The following is a 22,118-nucleotide window of genomic DNA, read 5'->3' as shown; positions in this document are numbered from 1 at the left end:
AATATGTACAAGTAGCAGAGAGATTTGGTAGTATTTTGTGACAATAACGTAGGAATTAAGAATTGGCAGGCTAAAGCCCAGACTGTATTTCCCTGAACTTGTTTAAAGGTGTTTATGACTCAAACAGGGCCTTCTCGCTGGAGCTTAGCTGGAGATTCTGCCTTGGCATTTCTAGCCGCAGACCTAGCACTAGCTGTACAACATTAGTACAGCATAGAGAGTGCTCTTCCCAGATCGGGACTTTGGTCTAAGAGGTACATGAGGACACATGGGCTGCCATAACAAAATACCATAGGCTGTGTGGCTTAAACCACAGAAATGTATTTGTCACAGCTTTGGAAGATGAGAAGTCTAAAATTAAGGTGCCAGCTGACGTGGTTCTTTGGTAAGGCCCTCTTCTTGGCTTTCAGACAGCGGCCATCTTGCTGTGTCCTCACATGGTAGAAAGCGTGCAGTCCAGCTCTGGTCAGTCTTCTTCATCTTATGTGGACACTGATCCCATCACGGAGTCCCTTCCCTCATGACCTCATCTGAACCTCATTACTTTCCAAAGGCCCTACTCCCAAGTACCATCATACTGGGGGCTGGGTCTTCAATATATGAACTTTGGGTGACCCAAACATCCAATCCATAACACAGATAATTGAGAGGTTAGGATAAGAATCCTAGTTTATGGGAAACTTTTCTGCGATGTCATAGATACCTCTTTTTCATATAGCTTAGCAGAACATGTGCTTGGTCTTTGGGAGACTAAGGAGGCAAAGGGGTTGTGAAAAAATTTATATTGGGCCTTGCAGTTTTGAATTGCATTTACTTCCCCTATGGGTTTCCAATCTATTAGTATTACGGTCATATTAAAATTAGTAGTGAACTATTTATTTTTCTTTTTTGAAGAGTTTTATGGAGCTACAATTCACACACCATATTAATCAGCTATTTGAAGTATATAATTTATAGCATAAGGAATATCATTAATGATATGGTGATAGTGATATAATGGGACAGATGGTAGTTACCTTGGTGGTGAACATAGCATCTTTTATAAACTTGTCAAATGACTAAGTTGTACACCTGAAACTAATGTAATGTTGCATGTCAACTATACCCATATAAAAATTTTTTTTAATAAAATGGTTAAGATGGTGAAAAAAAAATGAAGTATACAATTTAGTGTGTTTTTTTTTTTTTTTAAAGATTTTATTTATTTATGTGACAGAGAGAGATCACAAGTAGGCAGAGAGGCAGGCAGAGAGAGGAAGGGAAGCAGGCTCCCACTGAGCAGAGAGCCCGACGCGGGGCTCGACCCCATGACCCTGGGATCATGACCCGAGCTGAAGGCAGAGGCTTTAACCCACTGAGCCACCCAGGCGCCCCAATTTAGTGGTTTTTAATGTATTCACAAAATGGCACAACCATTACCACCATTTAATTCCAGAGCATCTAGTAGTGGTTTATTTTCAATTTTTATTTTTAATGGTGGTAAAATATGTATAACAAAATTTACCATAGAAACAGTTCTTAGGTGTACAGTTTATTAACATTAAGTACATTCGTGTTGTGCATGCTGTCTCCAGAACTCCTTTCATCTTGCCAAACTGAAACACTGTACCCATTGAACAGGGACTCTCTTCTCCCTGCCTCCCCCAAACCCTGGCAACTACTCTTCTACTTTCTGTCTCTAGGAATTCGACTACTCTGGGTACCTCATATAAGTAGAATCATACATTATTTGTCTTAATTCATTTAGCCTCATGTCCTCAAAGTTCACCCATGATGTAGCATTGTGTCAGAATTTCTTCCCTTTTTAATATTCTACTCTGTGTGTACACACCATTTTGTTTAGTCATTCGTCTGTGGTTGGACACTTGGGTTGCTTCCGTCTTCAGGCTGTTTTGAATAAGGCTGCAATGAACATGCGTGTACAAATATCTCTTTGAGTCCCCACTCTCAATTCTTTGGGGCATTTACACTTGGAATCGTTGGATCATGTGATCATTCTCTTTGTTTTTTGTTTTTGTTTTTGTTTTTTGAAGAACTGCCACACTAGTTTCCATTTTACATTTACAGCGGCACCATTTTACATTCTCACTGACAGTACACAAGGGTTCAATTTTCTCCACATCCTCCCCAAGATCCGCTGTTTTCTGTGTTGATAATGGGCCTTCTAATGGATGTGAGATGGTATCTCTTTGTGGTCTTGGCTTCTGTTTCTCTAATGATTAGCAATGTTGAGTGTCTTTTCTTGTGCTTTTGACAACTTGTATATCCTCTTTGGGAAAATGATTATTCAAGTCCTTTGCCTGTTTTGGAATTGAGTTATTTCTTTGTTGTTGGGTGTTAGGAATTCTCTATATATTCTGGATATTAATCCCTTAGGAGATTTGCAATGTATAGATATTTTCTTCCATTCCATGGGTTGACTTTTTACTCTATCAATAAATGTTCTTTGATGTACAAAAGTTCCTAATTTTTTTTTAACATTCCAACATCTTTGTTTTTTAATTTCAGTGTAATTAATGTATAGTGTTGTTATATTAGTTTCAAGTGTACAATATAGTGATTTAACAATTCCATATATTACTCAGTGCCCATTGTGATACGTGTCCTCTTAATTCACTTCATTTATTTCACTCATCTCCCCACTCACCTCTCCTCTGGCAACCACCAGTTTGTTCTCTATATTTAAGAGTCTGGTTTGTTGTTGTTTCTTTTTTAAAATTTATTTCTTAAATACCACATATGAGTGAAATCATATGGTCTTTGTCTTTCTCTGATTCATTTCACTTAGCCTTATATCTTCTAGGTCCATTCATGTCATTGCAAATGGTAAGATGTCATTCCTTTTTTATGGCTTTTTATGGTATTTTATACACAATATTCCATTGTGTATATATACACCACATCTTCTCTATCCATTCATCTACCTATGGACACTTGAATTGCTTCCATATCTTGGCTATTGTAAATAATGCTGCAGTAAAGATAGAGGTGTGTGTATCTTTCCAATTCAGTGTTTTCCTCTTCTTTGGGTAAACACCCAGTGGTGAGATTACCGGTTAGTTCTATTTTTAATTTTTTGAGGATCCTGCATACTGTTCTCCACAGTGGCCACACTGGTTTGCATCCCACTAATGGTGCACAGACATTCTTTTTGCTTCACATCCGCAGAAGCTTTTAATTTTGATGAAGTCCAGTTTGTCTCTTTTTCCTTTTGCTGCCCATGCCTTTGATGTCGTATCCAAGAAATCATCTCTACATCCAATTTGCTGATGCCTTTTCTCTATGTTTTCTTCTGTTCTGAGTCTTATATTTGGATCTGATCCATTTTGAGTTAGTTTTTGTGTGTGGTGTTAGGTCGGGGTCCCCCTTCATCCTTTTGGATGTGGATATCTAGTTTTCCCAGCACAATTTGTTGAAAAGATTTCCTTTTCTCATTGAATGTTCTTGGCCACCCTTGTCAAAAATTATTTGACACATGCAGGAGTTGATCCCTGGACTCCATTCTACTGTATTGGTCTATATGTCTGTCTTAATGCCAGCACCACCTGGTTTTGATTACTTCAGCTTTGTAGTAAAATTTGACACCACGAACTTTGTTTTCTGATTCTCCCAGTTTGTCTTTCCTTCTGTGTATCTGTCCCAGTAAATAGCATCACCATGCTCCCAGTTGCTAAGACAGAAATCAAGGAATCACTCTTGTCTCCTCCCTCTTTATCTTCTTGTCTAGTGCACATCAAATTTTGTCAATTCTATCACCTTCATACTGTGTAAAATCATCCTTTCTTCTCCTTCTTCCTTAACCATGTTTAACCTTTGGCATCTCTTGCCTGAACATCAATTTTCTAACTCATCTTCCTGTCTCTTATTCTGTCTCTTTGCTCCATACAACTGCCAGAATGAGCATCTTAAAATGTATATCTGGTTACAACTCTATTTTAATGTGCTTCCTTCTTCACCTGGCCTACCAGTTTCTCTCTTTTAGTACAGTCAGTTCCGTAGTGCCTGCCCAACTACTTGAGGTCCCTTTCACTGGTTATTCTTGCCTATGATTTTCCTCTAGATGCCCTTGAGGCACTTAGCACCCAGGCAAAATTTAGTCACATTCAAGAGCTTACGGCCATTTGAAGCTTTCCCCAGCATTTTTCAGGGTAAATCTATTTTTTTTTCAATTTTTAATAAAATCAGACTACCCAAGGTGTTCACTTGAAAGAGAATCTCCTTTTGAAGTTGGAGAGATCTTTCCTAACCCCTGCTATTTAGTTCCCTCTGGGGAACATTTTGCTGAGTAATCCCAGTGTTCCTAACAGACAAATATGCATAGAAGAGCTGGGGGAGAAGGAAAGAAGGTATCTCATTTGAGTGACTCTGTAGGTGTTGGCCAGATAAGTATCATCTAGACAGGTAAAGTATTATTTACGAAAGCTTCCAATAGCCTTGCCTATTGCGTGCATCACTGTCACTGTCACTGTCACGTGGATGGGACCTCACATGGATGGGACGTCATGGATGGGACTTGGGAGGGGACCTCAGAATCTTTTTCAACATCCTTTGTAGGCAGTCAGTGCCAGTTGCTCAGAGCTGGCAAGGAGAATGAAACTCATGGCCATTTCTGTTGTTTACCCATAGTGTGTGCTGAGATCTGTTGTAAAGCTGCAGAATTGATCCCTAGGGTCACTTCTGTCACTGCTACCCATGCCAGTCCCTCCAATACTTAGTCACCACATGGCTCAATTATAAGATGTTAGAGCTAGATGAGGATATTTTAATCCAAATTAAGAGAAAAAAAAAACCCACTAAACTTTCCGGGCTACAGTGTATTATTTAAACTGATGTTCTGTGCTGCCTTGTTAAATGTGTCGCTGTGTTTCTCTTTATAGGCGAGAAGATGCTCGTGTGCGGTTTGGGCTCAAGTGAAAGGTAAAGCCATTTTCTGCCTAAGCATCCTGTCCAGTCTGCAGCATCAAGTTTATGTTAATGAGATTTCTTTTTAAGTCGTCACAGGTGACAGAAACCCATCTCATACTAGTTTAAGCAAAAATCCATAGCTGAAAAGGATGGGGGGTGGGGAGCTTATGGACCTGGCCCCAGAGGGATGTCACCAGGATTCCAGGAACTGTCACTTGGGACTTGACACCATGAGTGGGACACTCTGCCTTTGTCTCTGCTCTCAGTTTCTGAGTTGGCTTCATTTTCTTCTACAGTAAGCCATGTGAGGGAGAGGAATGGCCACCAGCTGCCCAGTTTAGCAACTTCAGTGGGAACAGAAGGTTTTTCAATTCAGGGAAAGAATCTTCCCTCCTAGATTAAGTGACCATCTGTGGGATGACAAGTACCCCTCCTAGGGTACTCTAGAGGCACTATGAACAGCCTACCTTGGATTTGGGGCTTACTCATATGGGTGGTTGGGGGCAAATCAGTGTGATTGACAGCCTCCCCAGGATTGCATTGAGAGGTGGACATGATCCACATCAGGAAAAGAGGTGCAGAAAAACATGTTAGCAGACCAATTCAAAGAGCCACAACAGTCCACTACTCTGAGCCTTTTAGCTGCTTAGCATGGGCACACCCATACAGGTATAATTTTCTTAAAAAGGTTTTATTTATTTATTTGGAGAGAGGGAAAGCGTGAGAGAGAGAGGGTATGGGGGTGGAGAGGGGTGGAGGGAGATGGAGAGAGAGTCCTAAGCAGACTCCATGCTGAGCTGGGAGCCTGACGTGGGTCTCCATCCCACAACCCCGAGATCAAGACCCCAGATGAAACCAAGAGTTGGGTGCCCAACCGACTGCACCACCCAGGCTTCCCCACATATACTTTTCGGAAAAACACCCCCCATTATGGGAGAATTATCCTCTGAACAACCAAAAGTGGAACTCAGTTGGAAGACAACTCAAAGGTGGGTCTGTTACTGCATCCAGCTCCATGACCAGGATTGCGGTGATGTCCATTCCTCTTGATCCAATGCTGGTGGACTTCTCACGATCCGCTAGCAATCGGTAACTAAGTGCCAAATGTAAGCATTCTCAAACCACAGTCTGTAATGAGAAAGGGGAGACTGGATAAGCACACCAGTTAGAAAGGAAGAAAAGATAGTGAAGTGCAGTGAACAGGGGGCCCAGAACAATGACCACATCCTGTTGGATAGGAAGAGCAAGCATCCCCTGGCTGGTGGCAGAGTGAGTCACTTGGTCACTTAGTTGGGCCACCTCAGTCTTTTCCTGTGAAAGTGCCCTATCCCTTTCCTCCAAAGCTGTCTCTGCATAAGATGCAGCAGGGAGGAGATCGGCCTAGTGCTTCTTCCTCGCCTGGGCAGTTGTCCAGGGGGAGGAGAAGTGCCTCAGGGATTGAGCAATCGCGGCCCCCTGTTTGCCAGACGTGGGATTTCCCTGGCAGTACATTTCTTTCAACCAACAGGCAGCCAGCCAGTGGATTTGATTCCCAGGAATTCCATGAGTTTGTAGCTAATACCAGAAATCTTGTCAAGTTTATGACCTTTGCATCTGGACCTTTTCTTTGTGGTTTATGAGTCCTGGCAACAGCCTGAGGAATTTTGCTCTTAGCTTAGAGTATCAGTTTAACCCGTTACATCCTGCCCCTTACCTCAGAGCAGCATGAAACAATAGGCTGCTGTGGTGAGGAAGTGCCCACATAACCCTGCTTCCAGAAGGATTCCAACAAAGGGCACTTTACAATGGGGGGTCTGTTACCTTGTCAGTAGAGGGTGCTCAGCAGGAAATGATTGGGAGGGACCTGGAGGATTAGGCTTCCTTTATTTGTCTGCTTGTCTTCTAATCTTATTTCCCATCTTTTTATCTCTACTCACACCAACTTCAATAAGAGCAGAGGACATGGCTTTTCTACTGGGCAAGGCACATTACCTGACCATCAGCCATCTTGGATTGTGGTTGCCAGGCTGCGAGGGTCTCCCCCATCCCACCCCTCTACTTTCTTGAGATATAACTTATGTAACATTGAGTTTAATCTGTACGGTGTGATGATTTGATTTGTATTGAAAAATCATGACCAAAATAAGGTTAGTTAATATCTCCATCACCTCACATAATTAGTGTGTATATATTTGTGTATGTGTGAACATTTAAGATCTACTCTCTTAGGAACTTTCAGTCCTATAATACAGTATTGTTAAGTATAGTTACCATGTTGAATATTAGATCCCCAGTACTTGTTCATTTTGTAACTAGAAGTTCGTACCCCTTGGCCAACATCTCCCCATTTCTCTCTACCCCCCCAGACCCTGGCAACTACCATCCTACTCTCTGTTTCTATGTAGAGTTCAGCCTTTTGAGATTCCATGTATAGCTATGATCATATAGTATTTGCCTCTCTCTGTCTGACTTATTTTACTTAGCATAATTGGTGAGGGTCTCCCTTCACAGAGGTGTGTGCTGTTACACTAATGTGTGCAGATAGGCCAAGCTTCCTGTCTTGGGATTTAAGTGACGGCCACAAGAAGCAACCACACGTTTCAATATTTGGACATTTTGCAGCCAATGCATTCCCTAAGGCTCTAAGGGTGGGAATGCAGTTTCTACACAGAAAAGGTGCTTTTATCAGAAGAATGGAATGTGTAAGCCTCCTGGAGAGGCACAGAAAGAGCTTCTAGAATCCACTGGTTTCAGAAGCTGTTTGATATGATTAGAAAACACTCTAACTGGTGGAAGAAATTGCCAAAGAGCTGGCTACTGTGATAAAATTAACAGGAAGGATTTTGCTTTGGACACATCTAAAGTGGCTTTTGGTAGTGCCTTCTCTACCCTCCTCAGCCCAAGAACCAGTGTCGAAAGAGAGCTCAAACCTTTGCATTCAAACGATTGGAAGGCTCTAGAGATAATGGAGAAGCCCACTGTCTTTTAAAATGCAGAAGGCAATTCTGACATACATATCCATCGGTTGTGCACTCACCTCTGGTAGTCCCCCTTTGCAGAAATGTTGGAGACTGCCCTCTCGGAAAGTAATTTGGAGAGAACTAGGATCCAGATTAGTCCTGAACTTGTTCCAGTTCATCCATGCCAAGCACCTGCCCCATTCTCACCTTTGCCCGGTGACAAATTCTGTTATTTACCTTTTGTAGATTGCCCCTAGCAGATCATTGCAATGACTACCAGGGAACCAGCAGTTGGTTTGAGGGGAAGGGCAAAGGCCTGGACTTCCTTGCTCAAGCCTTGCTGCTCCTCCGCCGAGTGTCTTTGAAATTTTATTTAACTTGGCTGGTTCTCAGCTGCCTCTTACCTCAATCTCTCAGATCCCTTCTAGCCACAAAGTACTGACTCTGATTTCTTGAGTCACAAGGGAAGGTCATTTGATGTATGTGAGATGATCACAAACTGTTTTCACAGAACACTCTTCCGTCATAGGGGTCAAACCCCTAACTCATTAGTGACCGCTCCCTTTCCCCTTCAGCCCACATTTTACACCTAGGGTATGCCCATCTCATGTCTGGGTTCACCCCCTGAGCACAGGCCTTTATATCTGTAGCACAAACAACTTGGAAGAGCCTCCTTTCTTCTCTCCCACCACGGTGTTCAGGGGCTCCTTCTTTACTCCAGCCTACACGTCTGACTCATAGTTCTAAACTGCAGCATTGATTTGGTTATTTCTCCTGATGGTTCTTCCCAAAGGTCTCCATTACATTGTAGACTGGCTTCTAAGGCCTCAGTCTGACACCAGCACACCCTTCTAGTTGCCTCTCATCTTCTCCATTCAAAGTGATGCGTCCGATCCTCTCTGGTTATGGTCTTTTCTTACTTTCCTTAATGTCTTTGTTCATACAGTTACCTATTTATTTCTACCCGGATTGCCCTATAACCTTCCTGTAATCTCTGTTTATTAGCTTATTATAATCCTACCTGTTTGTCAAGGTTAAAATCAAATGCAGTGTCCTTTCTGAAGCCTTTTTTATTTCTTCCATGGGGCAGGATCTTTCTCCCTCCCTCTCTCTAGCCATTCTGTGATACTCTAGAGCAACTGGTGCACTTGTCTTTTCTTAGTAGATTTCATACCGCTGAGGGAGAGCACTTGAAGAACGGGACCAGTGCCTGGCACACATCGGTGCCTAATCAGAATTTAATGAATTGAGTTGGAGGATTACTGGTCAACCAGCAGTAGGGGCGGATGAAAAATGAAGCACAGTAAGTGCAATATTTAAGTGAGGCAGAGAAGATGTACATCAAGCTATAGCCTAGTGTGTATGCGTTTGTGTAGGCTGTGCACCTGTATGTACACACACATACACAAACATGCATACACATACTTTAAATCTTCATCATTGTGGTTGGGAGAATTACAATGTGGCCTCACAAATTCCTGGCCACTGGTATACACCCACCTCCTCTCAGTTACTCATTCAAAGGCTATTGTAAGTGTTGCTGAGAAAGGATTCAAAGATATAATTAAGGTCCCAAGGAGGGAGATTGTCCAGATGCATCTGGCCCTCACATGAGCCCTTTAAATCTGGATCTAGAGGTCAGAAACAGGAGATTGGAGATTCAAAGGGCAAGATGGGTCTGACATAAATAAGGGTTTCTCCTGCTGTCTTCAAAGGTGGAAGGAACCACATGGCAGGAATGTGGTTGGCCAGTCGGAGCTGAGTGGCCGATGGCTGGCCACCAGTAAGAATATGGGGACCTCAGTCCTGCAACTGCAAAGGATTTGGAAGCAGATTCTTCCCCCAGAGGCTCCAGAGGGGATGCAGCCCACTTGACATACTGATTTTAGCCTTGGAAGACGCTGAACAGAGGACCCACTCGCAACGTGCTAGAACTGCTGGCCCACAGAATACGAGGTTATGAGTGGGGGCTAGCTGCTAAGTTTATGGTGAATTCTTAGGCTGCAATAGAAAATGAATTCAAAAATGTTGCTGATTCATCAGGTTTTCTGTATCTCTAAATTAATTTCCTACTTTGATCTCCTTTGTCATCTCCCACTCTGCATAGAACTCAAGTGAGGAGACCTCAGGCTAGCAGAGAGGAATTTAACACACTAGCTAAACATTGTGGTACAAATTCTTTGTACCTTTTGGAGAACAGGTTTATTGCTTTCAGGAAATGACCCTGCTCATATAAATTCATGAAAAAATGTCCATAGCTACAGGACGTTCTCAAGCTGTCCGGAAGCTTGAGGGTGGGCATGGAGTCTTTCTAACTTTCTCGTCAGCACCTGTGATATTTGCATTAGTGGAAGAGTTCAAAGCGAAGCCCGGAGAAGCCGTGTCACGCCTCATGAACCCTGTACCTCCTCTGGGAGCCACCCTGAAGAGAGTGGCAACATTTAACCTAATGGATTTACTCTCTCCAAGAATGAGTCACTGCGAATCTGATTTAACACATGATTCACTCGAGTTTCCAAAAGAATATTCTACAAGTGACTCAGAAGAAAAATAAGCATGAATTTATGGCATGAAACCATGAGAGGGAGGGTAACCAGAAGATGGCAAAGCTCGAAAAAATGTAATTTGAATTGAGCAGCTGTAAATTTTCTCAGTGAGGAATTAACTGGGAAAGTCCCTAAAGAAATCTTGTGTGGCTACCCTGTGAGGGCTCTGGGTTGCACTGACTCTGATTTTCAAAGAGCACATACACAGAGTAGACCAAGAGACCTATACCAGCGAGAATCATACCTGGAGCCAAAAATCCCTGGAGCCATGTTATGCAGAACTTAAAAAAAAAAAAGATTTTCCAATATTTATGTCCATAGTAAGGGATAGTTACGTGGGCCCATTGCTTCGGGTGAATGTGTCCTGCTGGTGGATGGTCAAGAGAAAGTCAGGTCCATCAACTCCTACTTTGCTTCTGTCTTGTTGGTTTGTGAGGGGACATTTTAAAAGCAAGAGAAGAGCTACTGATTCACATAAATTAAAGCCTTCTGACCCAGATGAAGCACATTCTAGCAGGTTCTTAAACGTGCAAGTGAGGTGGAGAACCACGGCAGGTGATCTTTAGGAAAACTTGAAGAGCAAACTCAAGTCAAACAGAGATGAGCAGAGAACAGGGAACTTCATATAAGGAAGACAGAGCTCGCAATGTATAGATGATAACTTGAAGTCAAGGCCAGGCAAGATCTTTTAGCAGGTGGCTCTGTGGTAGAAACAGCAGCAGATCCCATGATTGGAGCGTTAGGGTTTCTGCATTAGTAAATACACTTAGACAATTCGTACCTGCTTGAGATAAATATTTTAGATAAGGATTCACTTACCCTTTGTTCTAACTCCTTTAGGTTTCCATTTAAGTCTTTAATCTGTCTGGATTTTATTTATATTTATATATAGTATTTTATTTATATTTATATATTTATTTGTATTTATATAGATTTTAAATATAGTATAAGCTCTAATGATCAAAATCACTGTATTCTTTTTTTTTAAATTACTGTATTCTAAACGGTCAGCCAGTTTTCTCAACACGAATTCTGAATAATATATCATTTCCCCCAATGACTTGAACCAGTAACAAAACACCAATAATGAACCATAGCTAACATTTGCCAGTCGCCTACTGTGTTTCAGGCACAGTCTTAACATGACTTATCTCATGCATTTCTCATAATAACCCTATAAGTGGGTACTATTATTATCATTCCCATTTTACTAGATCGATCCTCAGTGGGGAAATCGAGACCCAGAATGGCTGAAAAACCTTGTCCAGAGTCCATAGTTAGGGTGTTCAAATACAGACTTGGACAACCTGACTTGGAAATTATTTGATACACATGGGTTTGTTTCTATACTATTCTGTCCCCGTGTATTCATTCTTCTGCTGACCCTGCACTGTTTTTTTTGTTTTAATTTTTTTTAGGATTTTATTTATTTATTTGACAGAGAGAGATCACAAGCAGATGAAGAGGCAGGCAGAGAGAGAGGAGGAAGCAGGCTCCCTACTGAGCAGAGAGCCTGATGCGGGGCTGGATCCCAGGACCCTGGGATCATGACCTGAGCCGAAGGCAGAGGCTTTAACCCACTGAGCCACCCAGGTGCCCCACCCTGCACTGTTTTAATAGGTAGCCATTCAAGTCACTCCCTGAATTTTTTTCTCTGCTGCTTTGTGGTTTAACCACAGCTCCTTCTTCCCATTCTGTAGTATGGTTTTTTAAAATATCAAAGCCTTTTTCTTCTGAAAAAGGTAGCCAAACGATATCAGCCATGTTTTTTCTGGAAGGTCTCTCTCTTGACAAGGTAATGGGTTTTGCAGAGCCTTTTAGCAAGAAATGTATTCTGTGGCCGCTTTTGCTGGAGCCACTATCCTGTGAGAGAATACAACCACACTGCTCTTAACCTGGTTGTGGAGATTGTACCCGTCCATACAACTCTGCAATGATGGGAAGTTTTAAAGCGGCAGTGTCCAATATGGCAGCAACCAGCCATGTGGGGCTATTGGGCGCTTGAAATGCGTACTTGAAATTGAGCACTTGAGATGATATGATTGAGAAACAGAATTTTTAATTTAATTGGAACTAATTTAGGTTTCTTTTTTTTTTAATTTTTTTTTTTTTTTTTTGACAGAGAGAGAGATCACAAGTAGGCAGAGAAGCAGGCAGAGAGAGAGGGAAGCAGGCTCCCTGTGAGCAGAGGGCTGAATGTGGGGCTTGATCCCAGGACCCTGGGATCATGACCTGAGCCGAAGGCAGAGGCTTAACCCACTGAGCCACCCAGGTGCCCCTGGAACTAATTTAGGTTTCAACAGCCACACTGCGGCCAGTGGCTACGGTATTGGAGAGCGCAGATTTGGTGATGAGAGTGTCAGGGAGGAGGGACTGTTCTCGGATGAGCCTCGCTTGCTGCCGGGGAAGCAAGTCTTCTATGTTTTGAGAGTCTCACATCCAGGGGCTGCTATTTTTCCCCTCAGGCCCCTCCTTGTTACTTAGCAGACCTTTATTTTTGCTGTTTTTCAGCTCTTCCCAGGCAGTACTGGATGGCCCTGAGGACAGACTAAGCGTATGCCTGGGGGCATCAGTAAAAGGAGGGTAACGAAAAGGGAAATAATTTGATATCCCGACAGTGACAACCATAGCAAACCATCTGGCAGAATTTGGACTTAGTTGCACTTTCTTACATTTCTTCCATGGCAAGGTGGTGTTTCTCTTTTTTAATTCTGTGTATGCACCATCAGCCCCCAAGATCTTTCCAACGTCTGCCACACCATTGCATGCGGACTTTTGTCCTTTTAAAGAGGAACTTGAACTGCTACAGTCCGAGCCCCCACCATCATCGGCCTGTGCCCCAAAGAGCAGGGCTTGCACCCTGGACTTCTGAAGGGGAGCGTGGCCTGCTCTGCTGTAGACAGAACTGGATTCAGATCTGCACTGGGAAAGCACGGTGTTGTGGTTAAAAAGCCAAGATGCTGGAGCCAGACAGCTCAGGTTTGGATCCTGACTCTCGTATATTAGCTGTGTGCTCTTGGACAAGTTGCTGAACCATGCCTCAGTCTCGTCTATGAAATGGGAATAATAATAGTACTCAGTGTCTTATTATGACGCTAGGCACTATTATTGTAATATGTGTTACTATTATTATAGTACTCCCTAGGTGGTCAGGAGAAGTCATTAGGACAGTGTTTGGCATATCGTAAGTGCTCAATCAGTTGTTTGCAAATTAAAACGAGCCCTTTGGTGTAGAACAGGATGCTCTGATTCAGTCACTTGGCCCAAACGGGCCACTCAAGTGTGGGTGTTCTTCAGTGTGTAGCAAAGGATCTCCCTGCAGTTGACACATGATAAACCCCAAATAGAACATACGTATGTCTTTCAGAGAACTTCTACATTAATTTTCTTTTTTTTTTAAAAGACTTTATTAATTTATTAGAGTAAGAGAGAGAGTGTGCAGGCACATGCACAAGCCGGAGGTAGAGGGAGAAGCAGACTCCCCACTAAGCAGGGAACCTGATACGGGGCGCTAGCCCAGGACCCTGGGACCATGACCTGAGCCAAAGACAGATGCTTAACTGACTGAGCCACCCAGGCACCCTACATTTATTTTCTTACTTTAGCCTCATGACAACCTGCTGGGCTGAGCAGGAAGGTACTATCCTTGTTGGTGTGTCGGGAAAACGACAGATGACCCCATCCATCAGACAGACTCATTTGCTATATTTGACCATGGGAGCCACCTGTCATTTTTGGAGCAACAGTCCATATGATGTCAGAGTGACTTCTTCCTCAGTGCAAAGGAGAACTGCCCAGAAAAACTCTCAGGTGCAGTTGACCGAGAGAGGACCAATACAAACAACACAGTCTGCTGTATGTGTATGCACAAGAAGATGAGCTTTTTTCTTTTTTTTAATCCCCTGTGACTTGAATGTGGCCTGGTTTTTCCATTTCCTTTTCAGAAATACCCTGGGACTGTGTTTTCCTTAGGCCTACACCGCAGGGGCCGACTCAGGGGACGCAGAGGCACTCTGAGCCTTCTTGGGATGGCTTGTGAAATGGGGCCAAGCTCTGGGTTAGCATGGAGTGAGCACAGGTGCCCACGTGCCTCCCAGGAGGGCCGTGATTGCATGCTGTGGGCTCAGTGTGTGGTTTTGTCCCGCAGATTCGTCGTTCATGCCGCAGCAGATGGTGGCTGTCGGGCTGGGCTCCATGGCTGTTGTGATTGTTCTTGCATTCCTCTCCTTCTCAGCCGTGTGGTATGTGAGACTCTCATTTTTGAGAAGTGAATGGAATGGCGGAAGGATGGGGTTGGAGTCTTGAAGAACAGCTGGGCTTGAGGAGGGTCAAAGGGGCGGTGGGTGGAGGTGGTCAGGGGCTCCACACTCATTAGGTAAGAGGCTTGAGTAGCTCTGTGCCTCAGGGCGGGGAGGGGGTGCCCTTCTGGTGCAGAAAAGGAGCAGGGCCAGCGATGGCTGTGAGGGCTACTCACAGAGTGGTGGCTGGTCCCCCACGCTGCTTCCCATGAGGGTACAAGAGCCGCACATACAGGTGCGCCAAGGGAAAACCCAAGTGTGTCAATGGACCCCTTTCCTCCTCCACGTCTAGATTGCAGACGGGTGCTTCATGCAGAGGAAGCAGCGCCACTGGGGCAGGTGCTAGAACAACTTCTCAGGTGCCTGCCTACACAGAGGCCCTGCCTCACTTCGGTCCGGGTGTGTGTGGTTCTGCAACTTTTTCCATTCCCAGCTTGGCCCCATTTCTGGATTCAAGATGGCGAATACCTCTGTGGAACCCCCCGAGTGGAGGAAGCTTGGAAATCGCTGACGTCTTCTCTGCTTGCTACACAACCAGTTCTGTGTCTGTGAACTTGAGACCCTTGACAGACAATGTAGTATTGACCATGGGCTACGGGTCACGTGGGCCGGACGTCTGTTTTCGTCTGAGTGTTTCCCGAGAGTCAGCTCTTCTGGACATTGAATGCATGATGGTCTCTGCACCTTTATAGCATCCCTGGACTAATGTGGAATCCATCCTTCTACAATGAGCCGTGAGATGGACTTAAGCCTGGGATAGAATTTGCCTTTATGAAGGAGGTCATTGAAAAGGATAGAGATCGTTGACAGAGGCAACCTGTCAAACATTTCAGAAGCAACCCCTTTCCTACAATTAATTGACATACTAACAGAAAGTATGCTAACCTGGCCTCTCCAGCAAGTTCCCTGCGACGGCCGTGAGGCAGCAGAGCTTTGATACAGAACCATGGGTCTTACAGGTGTTCAAAAGCCATAATTTATCATTCCAATAAAAATATTCTGTTAATTTTGGCCGTTCTTCTCTTCCACACCAAAGTTTATAGCAGTCTTGCCTGACTTTTTTTTATTACTCTCTCTTTAAAATGCCCTGCGTCTTCCTTTAGATCGGGTGCTCGTGTAGTAACAGTGGGCTGAAACACTGTCAAGCCCATGGCCATCATCCACGTGTTTACAGGGGAAGGGGAAAGACTGTGCCTGATGGGACCTTCCCCTTTACCTACAGCCTCAGTAACTATGACTGTTACTGAGCCATGACATATGAATCATGTGCCACACGACATGAACTATGACACATTAGATATAAGTGGTCCAGGGCCCTGCTGACTTGCTGAATTTGCAGATGGAACACGTTAGATTGGACTTTTAAACCCTGAGTCAGTGTTCTTTAGCTTTCTTCCCTAACCGGTGGCATAACTCCAGGGCTCAGAAAGAAATGACCGGAGCAGAGGCATGTGACTTTCCGAAGCAACAGTGGTATTCTCCCTCTTCTCCCTCTTTTTCTAGGCCTGGAAGATAACAAGCATGGGAGAGACAGGCAGGGGACAGTTCTAGTATACAACCTCAGGGTACGGTGTATATGAATGCGGCCCTGGAATTGTGCAGGGTTGAAGTCCTGCGGAAGAGGGACAGTGCTCCTGATGGGGTGGCTGCTGTGTTCTCTCTCCACTAGCTCACTGGGAGTTGGTGAGGGTCGGATCCTGGTGGTCTGGGCTGGTGGGGAGAGGAGGAAATGAGAGGAACAACAGAAACAGGTGGAAACTATCCGAGGAGCTGCTGTGCCTGGGGAGACCTGGTTCTAAGTATATGCCCTCAACTGGGAAGAGTCAGAGAGAGGGAAGCCATATCCTGACACTCGGGTGTTCAGGAACAGCGGGCAGCCCTGGCAGCTTTAGGCAGTATTCGGATTAATTGTCCTTTGTCCTCTGAGGTACTATCTTGGACTATAACCTAGGGTCAGCATTTATTTTTCTTATTAATTTTTAAATTTTTTTTATCAACATATAATGTATTATTAGCCACAGGGGTACAGGTCTGTGAATCGCCAGGTTTACACACTTCACAGCACTCACCATAACACACACCTTCCCCAATGTCCATAACCCCACCACCCTCTCCCTACCCCCCTCCCCCCAGCAACCCTCAGTTTGTTTTGTGAGATTAAGAGTTTCTTATGGTTTGTCCCCCTCCTGATCCCATTTTGTTTCATTTATTCTTTTCCTACCTCCCCCCAACCCCCATGTTGCATCTCCACTTCCTCATATCAGGGAGATCATGTGATAGTTGTCTTTCTCCGATTGACTTATTTCGCTAAGCATAATACCCTCTAGTTCCATCCATGTCATTGCAAGATTTCATTTCTTTTGATGGCTGCATAGTATTCCCTTGTATGTATATACCACATCTTCTTTATAGGATCAGCATTTAGAACCTTCCCTGCTCTCATCTTCGGTGGCTTACAGAGTAGAGCTCTCAAAGGACTAATACAAATAGCTTTCTACTTTTAATTTTTATGTGCAGCTATTCAAGCTCATACTATTTTCACAGCCTTTGAATGAAATTTGGACTCATTACAAATTATCGTGGTTAGTGTAGGTAAGGTCTCTGATGAGTGAGGATTTTCCTGAAAGCCTCCTCTATCCAAAAAGAGAATCTGAACTCCCATTATTGCTATTACTGTTATTATTATTATTATTTACTGGACCCATAAACACCATGTGTTTTTGCAGCCCCTTAATTTCCAGCTGGAGAATTAGCTGCCAAAGAAGTTCCCTTGGTCCCCAGGGGAGCTTAGCAAAATTGTCATTGAGAGGAAGAAATCCCATTTGCCTAGTAGCAAAATCTTCTAGTTAAAATATCTGACTAAATATTAAGTAAAATATTAGGTAAAATGTACTTCTGCATAGTGCAGAAGTGTGGAACAGTTTATGAAAGAATACTGAAATAACAAAAACATGGACTTTTTCACTGCCTTTGAACGTTCCCAAAGACCGCCCCGGGGTGCTCAGCGGTGTCGCTTAACAAAAGCAGGGCCTGAGCATTGGCAAGAAGATGTACCATCCTTCCACAGTTCTAACTGTTTTCTCATAAACGTGAGGTGAGGGCCGCCAGAAGTTCTCTAAATTCGCCTGGTGGCTTTGCCACAAGACTGTCCCTTTTTTCCCAAGCAGATTCATGGATGAGGCGGGGAGGGCATCTCAGGAGAGCGAAGGTGGATCTTCCTGGGAAAATGCAGGGTCTGTTTGTGGAAGGACTGGCCGGGCAGCACTTGAAGTTGGATTTGAGAGCCACTAAATAAGGCTAGGTCCAAGCCAGGGGTGGAGGAAGGATCTCTCCCTTAGTTACCGTCTTGGGGACAGCTTGTCCAGGTGAGCACTGAGGCCCAGCTGTGAGCTCCCTTCTAGATGAGGAATCAAAACTGGGAGCAGATTGTTCCCTGGCTGATCTGTGGGTGTGCACACCTGTAATCTTGATTTCTCTCCACTGGAGTTTTTGTTCATGCACATTCTTCCATTCCCTCCTCACGACAGTTGTGTATGGTGGGAAGGTCAGGGATTAACATTTCCCCCACTTTAGAATGGAGAAATGGGTTCAGACAATTATGTGACCTGAATTGTGCAGTCAGATTTTCTGACTGCAAGTCTAGTCCTCATTCCTGGGGTTGGACAGGCCTTGAGCTAACCTTTGAACAGCACTTTTGGTTTTGGGGACAGTCAGGTCTTTGTGTGTGTGTGTGTGTGTGTGTGTGTGTGTGTGTTTTAAACCATTGTCCTTAACTGCTGTAACATAGGGCTTTTTATATCTATCTTTCTTCACTATAAGGTATCGCACCCCCCTATCACTTCTGGAAGGAAACACAAACCACCAGACAGATGGAGGTTAGTGAGGGGAAACAGGTGAAAGTCTGTCTCTGACTCAAGTCGTAGCTGGGCACCTAACCAAGACCAGAGCAGACGTGATTATCTTACAATTCCACATTAGCTTGGAATCAAGTTAGTATTTAAATTGATTTTAGAGGAAGTAAAAAAGAATTCTCAGTGCTCCCTTTTTATTGCTGATCTCACATTTGGATTTTCTAAGCCGCCTATTTTTCCATTCTATGCATCTAAGAGAAAAACCAGTATCAGTAGTAGTGGTCAATCAACCAGTGTGTTGGGGCCTATCGCCTGCCACAACTGTTGTCCTTGAACTGAAGTGCATGATTTGGGAGAGGAAAGAGGGTGTGGCTTTTTCTGCCCCCAGGTTTGTACACAGGTGATACACTGAAGCAAAAAAGTAAACAAAACAAAACAAAAAACCAGTATGCTTATTGTTTGAGAGAGAGAGAAAAAGAATGAATGAATCATTTTGGTGATGGGTATGTATGCACGTGTACCCCTATCCATACTTTCTGGGCACAACTCAGGGTTACCAAAATGGGGTCCAACTACACATGTTGTTTTGTAAACTCTTGCTTCTTTCCTTCCTGGGCACATTTATTTATTTATTTATTTTATGTCAATAGTGACTACATTAAAAGTGTGTGCCATAGCTTCTTTAACCAATACTCTTCTACGCATGGTGCATTTACCATGTTTCCAGATGTTTCCTAACCTTATACAGTTCATATAATTGTATGCAATTATCATTTAGGCTACATTCCTAGGAGTGAAATTGAAACTGATAGACATTTTGTGTTTGTCAGAGGAATCTCAATGGAAAGTTTATACCAGTTGACGTTCTCACCAACCGAAAGCCTCAACACCGCTGGGCACTATTGATGTGTTTCAGTTTGATTAATCTGATGGCTGAAAAATGATGACTCAGTGGTGTTTTACTTACATTTTGCATGTGGATTGGTCATTTGTAATTCTGTCTTGGTGAATTGCCCTTTTTTCTCAAGCACCGGGCTTGTCTTTTATTGATATGAAAAGCTCTTTGTATCATAATAATTTTTTTCCCTCACTATCATATATTTTGTAAACAAATTTTCTAGTTTATCATCTCCCTTTTGACCTTGTTTATGTAGAGCATTACCACTCAAAAGCTTTACGTTTGTATAGTCAAACTTATAAATGTTTTCCTTGTATATTTTGCCTTTGGTGCCATGCTTAGAGGGACCTTCCAACCTCAAGGTAATAAATCTAATTCAGCAGTTTAACGGAAAAAAAAAACACATTTAAATCTTTAACCCATCTGAAATTTATTTTAGTATAAGGAATGAGGTTGGGGGGTGGATCTTTTTTTATTATTAAGTTGCTAAACGGTTTAGCCATTTGTCCTATTAATATTCATTGACTTTTCCCTCAGTGATTTGAATTATATACTGAATCATAGAACATTCCCCTTTGTTCTGCTGATCTATTTCTGTGCCAATACCACCTGCTAGAACTTTTTTTTTTTTTAAAGATTTTATTTATTTATTTGACAGACAGAGATCACACGTAGGCAGAGAGGCAGGCAGAGGGGGAGGGGGGAAGCAGGCTCCCCGCTGAGCAGAGAGTCCCATGCAGGACTCAATCCCAGAACCCTGAGATCATGACCTGAGCTGAAGGCAGAGGCTTTAACCCACTGAGCCACCCAGGTGCCCCCCACCTGCTAGAACTTTTAAATAGGGTTTTTTCATACCAAGTAAAAGTAAGTTACCACTCTTTCTGTGAATTCTCAGATTATTCTCAGCTTTTATTATGTATTTATTCATGGATACATCTTTATTGTACATAAACTAAAGAATTATTTGGTCAGTTTCTCCCCCTTCAAATCTTCACATTTTTTGAGGGGGAGGGAGATGTGTTAAATAAAGAGTGCTCCCATCCCACAGCATAGTATATATCTCCATTTAATTTTTGTATGTCCCTCTCTAGAGTATTCTAGTTTTTTAATTACAAGGTAGTCTATGCTTATTTTTATGTACGTCTAGGTATTTTAGATTTTGTTATCCTGGACTCTTGTGTCACTACCTCAGCTCCTGCCCCTTTAAGTGCATCCCACCCACTCTCACTGCTGACATTACTGGAGATCTCTTGCCCTGGAAGTCTGTCCTTTTTCAGGAAAAGTCACATCAAAGTGGCTCCTCCATTAGGATTACTTTCCAAGGTACCTGCTGGACTTGTGGAAACTCACAGACCCTTGCCATGCCAAATGGAGGACTGTCTGCTCTCACAGCTGACTCCAGCCACAGACCAGTTTTCTTCCTCATTTGACCCCGTGTCCTCCCATGAGTGAATGTGTAGCTCGCTCCCAGTGTGGTGTCCATTTTTTTGTCCTGCTGTCTGGCCTGACAGCCTCAGCTTCTTGACCCGTGAGTTTCTTATCCTTGGAATCAGTTACCAGGCCGGTGTGTCTTCCAAAGCTTTAGGGTATGCAAATCAGATTCTCTGAATGTGGGGCTCCCTTGAACTTTCTCTTTCCAGGCTTGCCCTGAGGAAGGTCCCTTTCCCCCCTGCCACGGTGGTGGGGGGATAGAAAATGCTCAGCGCACCAGTGGCTTTCTCCAAAGAACTCCTTTATTTTGACCTTTTCCATTTAAATCACTTTATATCCTGGTTATTGGGCTAAGGGTTGCAAGACTATGGAAAAATGGATATGGGAAAATTTTAGAATATAGAAGTACCTGCAACCTATTATTTTCAGGGTTTTGGAACTTTGGTCAAAACAAAAAGAACAGTTAGGGGTCAACAGCTATGAAAATATAGCTCACAGAGAAAGAAATGCAAATGGCCCTTAAACATTTAAAAAAAATGCTCAACCTCACTTTTTTTTTTTTTTTAAAGATTTTATTTATTCAACAGAGAGAGAGATCACAAGTAGGCAGAGAGGCAGGCAGAGAGAGAGGGGGGAAGCAGGCTCCCTGCTGAGCAGAGAGCCCGATGCAGGGCTTGATTCCAGGACCCTAGTATCACGACCCGAGCTGAAGGAAGAGGTTTAACCCACTGAGCCACCCAGGCGCCCCAGCTCAACCTCTCTTTTAAGAAAATTGCAAATTAGTAAGATACCTTTTCTCACCTATCAATCTGAGGGAAATCCAAAATTTTAACAACACACTCTTTTGAGGCTGTGGGAAAGCAGGCACTCAAACACTGTTAGTGAGGGTATAGGATGGTATGACCTCTGTTGAAAGGAGGAGAACCTGACAACACTTACATTGCCTTTGTCCAGGTGCCTTTGTCCCACAACCCCATCAGTCCTCTTCCTATGGGCTTACCTGCACACTTTCAGAATGACACAGGTACAGAGTTATTCACTATGACATCGTTTATCATTGCAAAAGCTGAGAAACAACCCCCATGTCTCTCAGGAGGAAACCAGTTAAATGAACTATGATACTTCCTCATAACACAGTGGAATAGCATGCAGTCCTGAAAAAGGAGTGAGGAAGAACACTGTGCACTGACATGGAGAGATTTCTAAGATGTTTTGTGTATATGGTATTCTATCTTATGCGTAAGACAGAG

The 22,118-nt window shown here is 43.4% G+C and overlaps 1 protein-coding gene across 1 annotated transcript in view; it reads left to right on the top strand.

Annotated features, from left to right (window-relative positions):
- Nucleotides 1-15,726, top strand: part of SUSD1 (sushi domain containing 1) — a 116,537-nt gene extending 100,811 nt beyond the window's left edge. The window contains exons 14-16 of the mRNA XM_080820135.1: nucleotides 4,878-4,917; nucleotides 14,538-14,631; nucleotides 14,981-15,726. Coding sequence (XP_080676261.1) covers nucleotides 4,878-4,917; nucleotides 14,538-14,631; nucleotide 14,981 — 135 coding nt within the window. The 3' untranslated portion in view covers nucleotides 14,982-15,726. The remainder of the gene's footprint in view (nucleotides 1-4,877; nucleotides 4,918-14,537; nucleotides 14,632-14,980) is intronic.
- The last annotated feature ends 6,392 nt before the right edge of the window (nucleotides 15,727-22,118 follow it).

This window comes from Martes martes, assembly GCF_963455335.1.
Source record: "Martes martes genome assembly, chromosome: 12".
NCBI classification, from domain to species: Eukaryota; Metazoa; Chordata; class Mammalia; order Carnivora; family Mustelidae; genus Martes; species Martes martes.
The sequence above is the reverse complement of the archived record's forward strand: the minus strand, read 5'-3'. Positions and strand labels throughout refer to the sequence as shown.